This window comes from Lotus japonicus, chromosome 1, assembly GCF_012489685.1.
Source record: "Lotus japonicus ecotype B-129 chromosome 1, LjGifu_v1.2".
NCBI classification, from domain to species: Eukaryota; Viridiplantae; Streptophyta; class Magnoliopsida; order Fabales; family Fabaceae; genus Lotus; species Lotus japonicus.
Genome location: NC_080041.1, coordinates 56099814 through 56114804, shown reverse-complemented (window position 1 = coordinate 56114804; position 14991 = coordinate 56099814). Strand labels below are relative to the sequence as shown.

Here is a 14991-nt window from a genome sequence, read left to right as displayed (position 1 = left end):
TCCTCCCAAGAAGAACAAGAAACAAGTCAGAATTGTGGAGAAGCCTACACGTGTGGAACCTACTGCTGCAGTCATCAGAATGGAGACTTCTACCAAAGTGACTCGGTCTGCCGTGCGTACATCAAGTAAGTCTGCTATCATTGAATCTGATGATGATTTAAATTCAATTGATGCACTCCCCATTTCTACCCTCCTTAAACGCACAGGTTTTGAAGATGAGAAGAAACCAGACCATGTGTTCAAATTGAAGAAATCACTCTACGGTCTGAAGCAAGCTCCCAGAGCATGGTATGAGAGACTTAGCTCATTCCTTCTGGAGAATGAGTTTGTAAGGGGTAAAGTAGATACAACTCTTTTTTGCAAGACTTATAAAGATGATATCTTAATTGTGCAAATTTATGTTGATGATATTATATTTGGTTCTGCTAATCAATCTCTATGCAAAGAATTTTCTGAGATGATGCAGGCTGAATTTGAGATGAGTATGATGGGAGAATTAAAGTACTTTCTGGGAATACAAGTTGATCAAACACCAGAAGGAACATATATCCATCAGAGCAAGTACACTAAAGAACTTCTGAAGAAGTTCAATATGCTGGAATCTACAGTGGCCAAAACTCCAATGCATCCTACATGCATTCTGGAGAAAGAAGATAAAAGTGGTAAAGTATGTCAGAAGCTCTATCGTGGCATGATAGGTTCACTTCTATACTTAACTGCATCTAGGCCAGACATACTATTTAGTGTTCATTTATGTGCTCGTTTCCAATCAGATCCAAGGGAAACCCACTTAACTGCTGTTAAGAGGATCCTAAGGTATCTGAAAGGCACCACTAACCTTGGCTTGATGTATAAGAAAACATCAGAGTATAAGCTTTCAGGTTACTGTGATGCTGATTATGCTGGAGATAGAACAGAGAGAAAAAGTACTTCTGGAAATTGTCAATTTCTGGGAAGCAATCTAGTCTCATGGGCAAGCAAGAGGCAATCAACCATTGCACTATCAACTGCAGAGGCAGAATATATCTCAGCAGCAATATGCAGCACTCAGATGCTCTGGATGAAACATCAGCTGGAGGATTATCAGATCCTTGAGAGCAATATCCCAATCTATTGTGATAACACTGCTGCAATCTCATTGAGTAAGAATCCTATCTTGCATTCAAGGGCAAAGCACATTGAGGTAAAGTATCACTTTATTAGAGATTATGTACAGAAGGGCGTACTTCTTCTGAAGTTTGTTGATACTGACCATCAATGGGGGGATATCTTTACAAAGCAATTAGCAGAGGATAGATTTAATTTTATTCTGAAAAATCTAAACATGGACTTTTGTCCAGAGTGAAGATGGATCAGAACCTCTGACTATGATACTTCTTGATCAGAAGATGTCTAGTCCAGAAGGTAACTCAATCAGAGTGTGTGTACCCACTGGACCTGACTCTGAAGCTGAGACAACAACACGTGTGTCAGTATTTCTGATGCATAGTTCCTTGTGCCCGTGTGACAGTCTGTCATGATTGCGTGTAGATGTGCTTCTCTCCTGTGTGTGATTTGTGTATTTACTGTTACTATCTATCTTTAATTTTCAACCGTTGATCTTAAAGTGCTTTTTGAATCAACAACGGTTATTTGTTAAAACCCACTATACACACACGATCTCTTTCACTTCCGATTTTTACTCTCGCTCTCTCTACTTTTCAAAACCGCTTTTTCTCGATTTCTCTCTCGATCTCTCTTCATCTTCCAACCTTCATCTTCTACCTCAAACCTTCAACCGCTTCAAAAATGGTGAGACAAACCAGAAGATCTACTGCAGATGCACCCCAGTTCCCTCACATGGTAGTTGGTCTAGCAACGGGTCAAAGGGGCCCTGAGAATCCGACACAAGATCAAGTTCAAGCTCAAGACCAGAGTGTTCCAATTGCAGAACGGCGCTGTGCCGTTCACTGTGTATATGCTCCTGAGGAACTCCAAGTCCTGGCAGAATGGAGATTCGACCTCGACAACCTGGCTACAAATGGGTATGATCTTCGTCCTGAAATCCAAGCTCAAGGTTGGGGAAATTACTTCAACGGACTTCGAGGACCGGTGTATGATAGACTGGTAAAGGAATTCTGGAAGCACGCCGACTGCGATGATACTCAGGTGGTATCTCACATTCTCGGAAGAAAGATCATCATCACAGAGAAGTCTTTCGTGAATTTGCTGGGTGCAGACACTGCTTATGGGTATCGTTTCCAACTCACGGAATTGAAGCTGAAACCCAGCACCAAGGATACAATCAACCAGGCCCTGTACACCACTTTCAAACCGGGCAAGACGAGTTACAAGGTGATGGACCTTCATCCCAAGCTCAGGATCTGGCACAAAATTTTGCTACACTGCATAAACCAGAGACCAAAGGGCAGTTCTCCAGACTACATCAACTTCAACCAGAAGGTGATGTTGTTCTTCATCCAAGACCAGAAGAAGATCTGCCTTCCCTACTTCCTGTTCTCCTACTTGAAGGAATGCATCCGGAAGTCTCGCACCACTGCCTCCATCAAGTCAGCAAACAAATATATCCCCTTTGGGAGACTGCTCTCAGACTTTCTCATTGAAAGCAACCTGGTGCAAGATCTGGTCAATGCTGGATGTGTAGAGGATCTGAGCACCATGGTCAGTGATGTCTTCACTGCAAATTCTCTGAAGAAGATGGGTTTGGTCCAGAAGAAGATTGCTCCTGCTCGTGAAGACACATCTTCTGAGATCAGAAGCAGAAGGATGCCTCTGAATGACTATCCTCTGTGGACTCAGGCAGACAATCCTGACGCCATTAGGTGCTATGTTGATGACCTAAGGGCTCAAGGATTCGAAATTGATCTTGATGATTTCGTCAGCAGACTGCCGCCAGCTCCAGAGTTTCCTTCTCCTCCCAAGAAGAAAGCTCAGAGGAAGATGTTACTGGACGAATCTTCTGAGGAATCCGATGTCCCTCTGGTCAAAAAGAAGAAGAGAAAGCCTGATGATGGTGATGATAGTGATAATGAGGATGGTCCTCCTAAGAAGAAGAAGAAGCAGGTCAGAATCGTGGTGAAGCCTACTCGGGTGGAACCAGCTGCTGAAGTGGTCAGAAGGACTGAACCTCCTGCCAGAGTGACTAGATCATCAGCACATTCAAGTAAGCCTGCACTTGCTTCTGATGATGATTTGAATTTATTTGATGCACTCCCTATATCTGCCATGCTCAAACACTCCTCAAATCCCCTCACTCCTATTCCTGAATCCCAACCAGCTGCACAAACCACCTCTCCACCACATTCCCCAAGATCTTCATTCTTTCACCCTTCCCCTACTGAAGCACCTCTCTGGAATTTGCTTCAGAACCAACCCTCAAGGTCAGAAGAACCTACCTCTCCCATTACCATTCAGTACAACCCATTATCTTCTGAACCCGTCATTCATGCACAACCAGAGCCTACCCACACAGACCATGAACCCAGAACCTCTGATCACTCTGTTCCAAGAGCATCAGAACGTCTGGCTCTCAAACCCACGGATACAGACTCTTCCACAGCCTTTACACCTGTATCCTTCCCAACCAATGTTGCTGATTCTTCTCCCTCCAATAACTCTGAATCCATTAGAAAATTCATGGAGGTCAGAAAAGAAAAGGTGTCTACCTTAGAGGAATATTACCTCACTTGTCCAAGCCCTAGGAGATATCCTGGCCCTAGACCTGAACGTCTAGTTGACCCTGATGAACCTATCTTGGCCAATCCTTTACAAGAGGCAGACCCTTTGGCTCAACAAGCTCACCCTGCCCCTGACCAACAAGAGCCTATTCAACCAGAACCTGAACCCGAACAATCAGTGTCTAACCAATCCTCGGTTAGATCACCCCATCCTCTGGTTGAAACTTCAGACCCTCACCTTGGAACCTCTGAACCCAATACTCAAATGATTAACATTGGTTCTCCACAAGGTGCCTCTGAAGCTCATAGCAGCAATCACCCAGCCTCTCCTGAAACCAACCTCTCCATAATTCCTTATACTCACCTCCAACCCACATCTCTCTCTGAGTGCATCAATAATTTCTATCATGAAGCTTCTTTGATGCTCCGCAATGTGCACGGTCAGACTGACCTCAGTGAGAATGCTGAACGTGTGGCTGATGAGTGGAACAATCTGGGCACTTGGCTGGTGGCTCAAGTTCCAATTATGATGCAGCTCCTGCATACCGAGGGAAGTCAGAGGATTGAGGCTGCCAAGCAAAGGTTTGCTCGAAGGGTGGCTCTTCATGAACAAGAACAGAGACATAAGCTTCTTGAAGCTATTGAAGAAGCCAAGAGAAAGAAAGCTCAAGCAGAAGAAGCTGCACGTCAAGCAGCAGCTCAAGCTGAGGCTGAGGCTGAACGACTTGAGGCTGAGGCTGAAGCTCTTAGATGCCAAGCACTTGCACCAGTAGTGTTTACTCCTGCTGCTTCTGCTTCCATTCCAGATTCTCAAGCTGCTCAGAATGTTCCTTCCGGTTCTGCTCAGTCAAGCTCATCCAGACTAGACATCATGGAACAGCGTCTTGACATTCATGAATCCATGCTGATTGAGATGAAGCACATGATGATGGAACTTCTGCGACGAACTGATAAACCTTAGTTTTTAGGATCTCTTCGTTTTTCTTTTTCTTTAACATTGTTTTATTTTTGTTAAACTCTGTTTCCTTTTATTTATTTATTCTACTTTATTCGTTTGTGATTCTATATGCATATCTATATATAATTGTGTCACATATGTTTGCAAAAACCCTTTTATTCATAATATTTTTCTGTTTACATCATACATTATTTATGTTTACATCATCCATTCCTTCCCTAAGTCTAGAATGGAGGATCCCTCCTCATTCTTCTGCACTCCTGGCGCTGCTCTGACCTATCCTTCTCTAGACGCTCCAGTGCATGCTGGATGTTGTTGAGCCTGTCCTTTAGCTCATCCCTCTCCAGAATCTCTTCTGCAGTCTTGAGCTTCTCTTCCAAACCTTCTTTTTCTTCCAGCAGCTTGAGTTCAAGCCGGCTGAGTTCTGGCACCTCCTCCACGAAGGCAAGAAATTCCCTCAGGTCTCTCTTCACCTCTGGACGCAGGTCCTCTTCCAGCAGTGTCCGTGTTAGCTCCGCGATGGTCGTTGTACCCTCTGGATGCCTAATGTTCAGGAACAAGTCCTCCTCAAAGGCCTTCTTCCTCAGCTCTTCTAGTGCTACGATGTATGATGCCATTTTTTTCCTTACTGAGAATTGTTCCAGGTGTGAAGCTTACCTTTCTCTCCAACGCTTTATATAGGCTTCACTTTCTCTCTGAAAGTTAATGCTCCTACGGTTTCTCGAGGTTAAGTTCTTGGTAACTGACCCTTCTCTTTACTCACTTGACCGGTGGTAAACGTTCTTCTCTTGCATTAACTCTTCTATTTATTTCGCCTAACTCTGATTCTTGCATCGTTCTCATTTCCTTTAAACTTAGACCTTCTCTAAGGGGGAGTACCTTGTACTTCAAGCTAAGTTTTTCACACCCCAAGCTTTTTGCTTATGACAAAAAGGGGGAGTAAACCCAGTTTTTGATGTGTAAGATGTGTTAGTGTGATTTATTTTTCTTTTGGAGATTTTAAGAGTTCCACCTTCATGACCATAGATGTGTCACTGGGCAAATACAAGGAATACATTTCACTTCTTCTGAAGTGATTATAAGTTGACTCTGATACCCAAGACTCTGATACCCTGTCCATGACTCTGATTACTTATGCGCTCTGATTACCCGATTTTCATCTATGTCATAAGTTTTTCACTCTGAACTCTTATATTATTTAGCTCAGAATCAGAACTTGCGCTCTGATACCAATTGAAGGTATGAAAAACGGTAGAAAGGGGGGGGGGGTTTGAATAACGTTTTCAGTATAAAACTTCCACCTTAAAGATTTTGACAAATCTTTCGAGAACTTAAGTGCTAAAGATAAGAGATAGAAAAGCACACAAGGATTTTATCCTGGTTCACTTGATAAATCACTCAAACTACTCCAGTCCACCCGTTAAGGTGATTTCTTCCTTCTTAGAATGAAGGCAATCCACTAATCAGGTAAGAGTTACAACTGCACTTGAAACCTACAAGTGACTAACAATTACACTGACTTAGCTCACACTAAGATTCACTCTCTTAGTCTTCTCTAGGATCCGATCAGCCTTGATCTCCTAAAGGAACTAAACAAACTGTTTATCAAAGAATTGTTTACAAGAGATTTGCTTCTAAAAAGCTAATAGTAAACTCAATGAATTTCAGATGAAAGAAAGCTTAGAAGAATTTAAGTTTGTCTTGCGCGTATGTGAATGCTTCTAGCCGTTTCTTTCAGTCTTCAGCCTCTTTATATACTCCAAGGATTAGGGTTGAGCGTTGCATGGGAAATGCTGTCGTCAGGAAGGTACAGTTGCTTTTGTACTTGGATAGCGACTTGACCTTTAATCCTAGGAGACTTCTGATCAGGGGAATGCTTCATATTGGAACTTGTGAAGCCGGTTGATCAGAGTCAGAGGGAAAGCCCAGATCCTCTGACCATTGTTTCTTCTGATTCTGAACTCAGAGGGAAGAACATGGTCTTCAGAGTATCTTGCTTCTGGACAACAGAATTTCACTAATCAGCTTCTAGATCTTCAGAGTCTTCTACACCATCAGAATATCTGAGCCTTCAGTGTTTCTTGGTTATCAGACTATCTGGATCTTCAGAACTTCTAGTGACTGAGTCCACATAAGAGTTTGTATAACTTCAGAACTTCTGAAGCTTTTCCACTGTTCATACTGAACATGGTGAATGCGAAAGCGTTGCTTGGGTCACTCTTTATACACAGTGCTTCTGATTTGTGTGAGATTGAGTTGAGGTCAGAGCCTGTAAATAGCACACTCAGAAGAACACGTTAGAGTACCACAATTGTTCATATCAAAAGGTTAACTTGTAATCATCAAATCATAGAGTTGTACTACTAGATCAAAACTTGATCTTACAACTTGGATTCAGAATGAGCAAAATAAACCATTCACATCAGGATAAGTCTTATTCTATATCTCTAAACTCTGAGTGAATTCAGTTTATTATTTAAGAATTGTTCATCAAAATACTTAGTTTTGTCATCATCAAAAAGGGGGAGATTGTAAGATCAAGTTTTGATCGAGTAGTACAACTCTATGTTTTGATGATTACAAGTTAACATTTTAGTATGAACAATTATGGTACTCTAACGTGCTTTTCTAAGTGTGCTATTTACAGGCTATGACCTCAATTCAATCTCACACAAATCAGAAGCACTGTGCATAAAGAGTGACCCAAGCAACGCTTTCACAACATCTATGTTCACTCTGAACAGTAGAAATGCTTCAGAAGATCTGAAGTCACATAAGCTCTGATATGGACTCAGTCACTTGAAGTTCTGATGATCCAGACGTTCTGACAACCAAGAAACTCTGAAAGTTCAGATGTTCTGATGGTGTAGAAGACTCTGAAGATCCAGAAGCTGAAAAGTGGAAACTCTGATGTCCAGAAGCAAGATGCTCTGAAGACCATGTACTTCCCTCTGAGTTCAGAATCAGAAGATACAACGGTCAGAGGATCTGTGCTTTCCCTCTGACTCTGATCAACTGGCTTCACTAGTTCCAACATGAAGCATTCCCCTGATCAGAAGTCTCCTAGGTTTAAAGGTCAAGTCACTATCCAAGTACAAAAGCAAATGTACTATCCTGACGACCTACCTAACATTCTCAGCCACAGCAGAAGCTGGAATTTCCAGAACTGCCCTCCAACGGTAGCATTTCCATGCCGCGTTCAAACCCTAATCCTTGGAATATAAATAGAGGCTGAAGATTGAAAGATGCGGTTGGAAGAATTACATACGCGCAAAATATATTCAAAAACCTTCTAAGCATTCTTTCATCTGAATTCATTGTGTTTACTATTAGCTTTTCAGAAGCAAATACTTTGTAAACATTCTTTCTTAAACAGTTTGTTTAGTTACCTTTAGGAGATCAAGTTTGATCGGATCCTAGAGAAGACTAAGAGAGTGAATCTTACTGTGAGCTAAGTCAGTGTAATTGTTAGTCACTTGTAGGTTTCAAGTGCAGTTGTAACACTTACCTGATTAGTGGATTGCCTTCATTATAAGAAGGAAGAAATCACCTTAACGGGTGGACTGGATTAGCTTGAGAGATTTATCAAGTGACCAGGATAAAAATCCTTGTGTGCTTTTCTATCTCTTATCTTAAGCACAGTTCTCGAAAGATTTGTTAAAATCTTTAAGGTGGAAGTTTTATCTTGAAAACGTTATTCAAACCCCCCCCCCCTTTCTACCGTTTTTCATACCTTCAAGCACCACGCCAAGCACCTCATCCTTCAGCCCTGATGTGCTCGCCTCCCATTCATCGCTCCCTGGCGAGCCGATCGCCTTGCTCAACTACCCGGTAGTAGAAAAGAGGCTTGCCTAGCCTGTTCTCTCGCCTGACGCGTCGGGCCTCCTTTGTCAACCTCTCATTTGCAGCCCCCGATGGTTTCCCGTACTCTACCTTCCTCTTTCCCTTATCCCTGCGACACTGTACCTGGCCCCGCTCTTCTCCAATCTTCCGTTCGCCCTGAAACTGATCGTCTTTTCCCAATTTGTTCCGGGTCGCTTCCCGTAGCGCCCCCCTTTGCTCTCTACTTTCCACCAGCTGTGTTGGCATGTTGAGTATGGGCAACCTCCAGAGTGCCGCGTCTCTTTGATCCCAATTGAAGAGGTCGACGTTGTCCTCCACCAACTTTTCGAGGCGCCCTTCCTGCTCAGCTGTGAGCCTGGGTTTGATCACTAACACGCCCCTACTAGATGTATCCATTTCCAGGTCCTCCCAGCACTCCTTTGCATGAGCATCAGTAGATTGCCCATTCGGCCCCGTCCTTTGACCTTCTCTTTCCTGACTTTGATCCCTCCTTGATATCCTTATCCTTTCACTAATCTGTCGTTCCCGCCTTCTCGCGCTGCTTTGCCCCTGTATAACCTGCTGACCCTGTTCGCCTTCCAAGATCTCAATCTCATGATATCTGTGCCCATCGCTGGCTCCCTTCTTCCCATATAAACTAAGATAGTTGTTATAGCATTCCCTTGCCCGCCGCTGATCGACCGCGATCTTTCCTATCTTTCCGTAGATTAGCGGGTACTTTACCGCCAGGTGCGCTGTTGATATCACTGCGCATAGGCGATTTAGCGTATTCCGACCAATGATGACATTGTGCGACGCCACCACCTGAAAACCAAGTATCTCACGCGCAAAAGCTTCGCGTTCTCATCAACACCAAAAACCGTGTCCAAATCCAAGTAGCCACGCACCCAGACCTGTTCCCCCGAGAAGCCAACTAGAGTCCCTGAGTATGGCTTCACAAGTCTTGGTCTGTCAACCCTAACTGGTCAAATGCGTCGCCATAGATGATATCCGCAGAGCTACCCTGATCTAAGAGCACTCTCCGCACATTGAAACTATTGATCCTTACTATTACCACCACAGGATCGTCTTTATGTGTCTTAATTCCCTCAAAGTCCGCAGACGATATCACTATGTTTGGGTGTTGAAAACCGAATGGGGTTGAAAACTCTTGCACTGAAGTTACCGCCCTCACATGCCTGCATCTCGCCGAGGGCGTGACACCGCCTCCGCCGAAACCCCCTGCGATTATATTTATCGTCCCAACCGGCAGTTTAAGGTCTTTGTTGAAGGTTTCTTCAGCTCCTTTCTTTCTTGTCGCCAATGTCTCCTTCTTGTCTGCTGTTGGTGTCTGACGACGGTCGTCTCGCCTGCGATCATCGCGTTGACGGTTCCCCTTGTGCCAATTCCCTTGTTGTCGATCGCCTTGCCAACGATCACCTCGATCATTCAACTGTGAGCGTCCCGCCCTGATTAGCCTTTCAATCTCATTTTTCAGCGTGAAGCAATCTATGGTGCCATGACCTGCCGAGCGATGGTACTCACACCACTTGGTTTTATCTATCGCCGCCCGAGGCGGGTTGAATTCCCTCTCGCCCTCTTCGACTGCATGCGTGGCCTTGACCTCCCGAAGTAGTTCTATCAAATGTGCACTCAGACTTTTGCCCGACTCCTCTCGCCGGCGAGAGTCGGCTTGGAGCCATGGGCTCCGACGCTCAAAACTTTCCTTCTTTGGATAGAGTTGCTCCTTTGCAAATTTCTCCGGTTGCTTGACCTTCTTATCCTTTCGCTTACTGCTTTCTCCCTTCTCCCATCCTTGCTTTCCTGCCGGTGACACGTCCTTTTGCCCGCCATCCTTTTCCGTTTTCGCACGCCTTCTCTTGAACGCGTCGTCCTCCTCATCCAGGATGTAGGTATTCGCCCGAGCGCGAACTTCCGTCATCGAGCGAGCTGGTTTCCTACTTAACTTGTTGTTCAGCTTTCCAGGCAGCAGTCCATTTTTAAAGGCGCGCGCACAGGCTTGTGGTTCCAACTCCTCGATCTTCACAGATGCAGCACTGTACCGCTTCACATATTGCTTCAAGGTTTCCCGTTCTAACTGACGAACATTGTACAGATCATCAATTGTGACATGCTTGATCTTGCTTGCGGAGAACTTAACGAGGAACTTTGACGAGAAATCACGGAATTTCGCAATGGATCCCCAAGGCAAAGTCGTGAACCAAGCCATCGTTGTGCCTTTGAATGTGGATAGGATCATCTTGCATTTCACCGCATCGGAAGCAGCGCTTATCACCATCTTCATATTGAAATAAAGCAAATGGTCCTTCGGATTGGTTCTTCCACTGTACACCTCCAGAACAAGGTTCTTCATGTTGTTCGGTGTGGCCACTTCCCTCACCGCTGCCGAGAACGGCTTAAACCCTGCCACGACCTCTGCCTCCCGCTCTCCTTCGTCTTGCTAGTCGAGGCGATAGTACTCTAACTGCACTTGCAAATAATCATTCCGCTGCCGTATATCATCAATGCAGCGGATCAGACGTCTCCAATCTCTGTCAGTGATCGGAGCTTGAGGCAGCGACGTTCCATCTCCTGAGACCTCCGGCGATTGCGCCAGAGATCCCCGTTGCTCGGGTGAGGACGGTGGAGAAGGTAACGAAGGTGTCGGAGAAGGAGGAGGAGGAGGCGGCGGAGGCGGAGGAGAAGTCCGTTGCTCGGGTTGCTCGCGACGGACCTCTTTGCGGCGCGGCCTTCCTCTCACGCGACGCGGTGGTGAACCGCGCCTCTGCTCCAGCGCTCCATCGCGTCGTCGACGACGTGTCTCCATCAAATTCCAACCGCAAACCAGGAATTCAACCGAAAATATGAAAATAAAAAAAAATTGCACGGAAAATCGAACTTCTCTCAACCAAATCACAATCCACGTAGTCCGGGAATCAAAATCTACCGATCCCCACAGACAGCGCCAAATGTTCTATCCAAGAACATAGAGATAAGGTATAGTACCTAGAGTGAAGGTATTGCAATGTGAGAATCTAGAGAGAGAGAGAGCGCGTAACCGTTAGAGAGAGAATATAACTGAATTTTAAGTTTGTTATTTCTCAAATGAGCTAAGAGTCCCTTACAATTGATAACCGCCCTCTATTTATAGGCTTGGGGTTGGGCCTAGCGTCTCTAACCGTCCTTAGTGGGCTAGTCGGGCTTCTCGGGGGAGGCCCAACTCAGTGGCTTGTGCGTCGCCCTGAGGCAAGCATCACTGGGCGAGGGATCCTGGGGTCTCGCCCAGTCCACAAAGGTTCTAAAAAGATTCTACATGGACAAATCACATCCATTGTGTACTCCAATGGTTGTAAGGTCATTATATGTAAACAAAGATCCTTTCAGGCCTCGAGAAAATGATGAAGAATTAATTGGTCCCGAAGTACCATACCGCCGTGCGATCGGAGCATTAATATATCTTGCTAGTCATACTCGACCTGATATATCATTTTCCGTTAACTTATTATCAAGATATAGTTCTTCTCCTACACGAAGACATTGGAATGGAATAAAACAATTCTTTCGTTATCTTAAAGGCACAATGGATATGGGTTTATATTTTCCTTATATGTCCAAACTTGACCTGATTGGTTATGCATATGTTTGATATTTTTCAGACCCACATAATGGGAGATCTCAAACATATTATTTGTTTACTTGTGGTGGAACAACTATTTCATGGAGATATACGAAACAAACTATAACCACCACCTCAGCTAACCATGCAGAAATATTAGCATTACACGAGGCAGGTCAAGAATGCGTTTGGCTGAGATCTGTGATTCAATGCATACGTGATACTTGTGGTTTGTCCTCTGGAAAGATGCATCCAACAACCATATATGAAGATAACACCGCATGCATTGCTCAAACAAAGGAATGATACATCAAGGGAGATAGAAACAAAGCAAATATCACCAAAGCTCTTCTTCACTCATGATCTACAAAAGAATGGTGACATAGATATCCAACAAATTCGTATAAGTGATAATTTGACAGACTTACGAAGGCTCTTCCAACAACGACATTGGAAAAGCTTGTGCGATACATCGGAGCTCGTCGGCTAAAAGATCTGAATTAATATGCATTGTACTCTTTTTTCCTTAACCATGATTTTTTCCCATTGGGTTTTTCATGGTAGGGTTTTTAATGAGGCAATATACAAAGCCGAACTATAGAATGATGTACTCTTTTTCCTTCACTAGGTTTTTATCCCACTGAGTCTTTCCTAGTAAGGTTTTAATGATACAAATTTTTAAGGGATGGTCATCCAGGGGGAGTGTTGTAAATAGATGACCACCATGGGCCAATAGGCCAAGCCTATATTTCTTGTCTCACTTGTAGCTCCCTAAGGCTATAAATAAAGGATGATGCATCAAGGATCAAGTACCTCCAATTCCATAATATTAGTTGTCTCACTCTAGCATTCTCTCTTCTCCCCTCTCTCTTTTACTATTTCTCAACAATAATTTATTTTATATTCAATTTTTATATCATAATCATATTAATCATTTATAGGATTATATTTGTATTTATCATTTATATCTAAAATTTAATAAATATAAAAATTTAATATAATCCTATAATGATTTTTAATCAACTTTTTTTATTATATATTAAAAATGAATTTTCCTTTATTGAGAATTATCTCCGTGAAATGCACGGGTAACTATAGTAGTAACAGGACTCCCTAGTTACGGCTTATGAAATGCACGGGTAACTTTAGTGTTGTTTCTAATTAACAGGACTCCCTAACTATTAGTTATATCGATTGCCGTCGCTTTTTATTTCTGATTTGCACATTGAGAGTGGATTGTGCACGATGTGATGATCGTAACATGGAAGTAGTGTAACATGCTCTACAAGTGTCAATTTGAAAGTAGCTCTTTTTTTATTGTATTTCTTTACTTTTAGGTGTTGTATTGGAGGAGATATAAGAAGTTATCTGATGATGGCACCCCAAGGATGCTTGAGTACTCGAAGTGTAAAATTTTCAAGTAAAGCTTGAAATGTTGATTTTTCTTTTAAGATCCATAATGATGCTTCCGCCAAGGGTGTGAAGAATACAAGTGTTCTTATGAGTTAGAGATAAGAACATGGACTGGGTGAGACCCCAGGGGCCCTCGCCCAGGGACGCTTGCCTCACGGCGGCGCCTAAGCCAGGGAGTTGGGCCTCCCCCGAGAGGCCCAACTAGCCCACTAAGGATAGCTATGGACGCTAGGCCCAACCCCCTGCCTATAAATAGGGGGCAGTTACCAATTGTAAGGGACTCTTGATTCATTTGTGAAATAACAAACTTGAAATTCAGTTACATTCTCTCTAAGCGGTTATACGCTCTCTCTCTCAAGATTCTCACATTACAATCCCTTGACTCTAGGTACTGTACCTCATCTCTATGTTCTTAGATAGAACGCAGTCTGTGGGGACCGGTAGATTTCGATTCCCAGACTACGTGGATTGTGATTCGGTTGAGAGAAGTTCGATTTTCTGTAGAAATTTCTTTGAGTTTCATATTTTCGGTGGAATTCCTGGTCTGCGATTAGAATTTGATGGAGACACGTCATCGACGACGCGACAGAGTGCTGGAGCAGAGGCGCGATTCGCTGCCGTGTCGCATGCGGAGAAGGCCGCGCTGCGAGGAGCAAGAGTCTCCAACGCTTTCGCCGGAGGTCTCAAAAGGCAGATCGCTATAGCCTTAGGCACCGACAACTCACAAGGATGGGAGACGTTTGATCCTCAACGTTGATAGTTATCTAGAGCAGCATGCAAGTGAGAGCAAGCCGGTTGCGATTGATGATCTGAATAGTGTTCGTCAGATAGAGCAAGAAACGCAGAAGCAGTATGTCGCGCGCATTTAAGAATGGATTGCTGCCAGGGGAATTGAGCAGCAAGTTGAGTCGAAAACCGGTTGGCTCAATGACGGCAATGCGCGTTCTGGCGAATGCGTATATCCTTACGAAGGAGAACAACGCGCGAAAGAACGCACACTTATCGCTTGAAGGGCGGAAGGAGAACAGCAGGTCGTCTTGTTGGCGAGGGAACCTTAGAAGGAAAGGTCAGCAGAAATCGCAATTTTCCCCTTAAATAGAAGAGCCGATGCTGGCATATTCCCCGGGCCAGACGGAAATCTTCGAAGTAATGAAGGCGACACGAATGATCGGCGGGCCAAGGGCACCAAGGCGACCAACTACGGATCGCGTACCGGATAAGTGGTGCGAATATCACCGGGCGACGAGCCACACTACAGAGGAATGCCACCCTTTGCAGCGCGAGATCGAGAAGGTAGTGGCGGCAAGGAGGCCCATAAGTGCTCAGGGCGGCAAGGGTTCAACGTTTAAAGAGGTGGGCACGATCACCGGGGGATTCGGAGGAGGTGGAGTCACGAATGCGGCGAGGAAACGATATGCTAGGGCGGTGAACGCGGTCACGGAGGTACCTTTCGGTTTTCCACTCCCTGACATTACAATTTCATCTGCAAACTTTTTTGGAATTAA

General features: G+C 44.2%; 1 protein-coding gene across 1 annotated transcript; it reads right to left on the bottom strand.

Moving 5' to 3' along the window:
* Nucleotides 1-9412: 9412 nt before the first annotated feature.
* On the bottom strand, nt 9413-10687 carry LOC130739366 (uncharacterized). The gene has a single exon (XM_057591641.1). It carries the CDS (start codon nt 10685-10687, stop codon nt 9413-9415), a length of 1275 nt encoding a protein of 424 aa, XP_057447624.1.
* Nucleotides 10688-14991: the final 4304 nt, after the last annotated feature.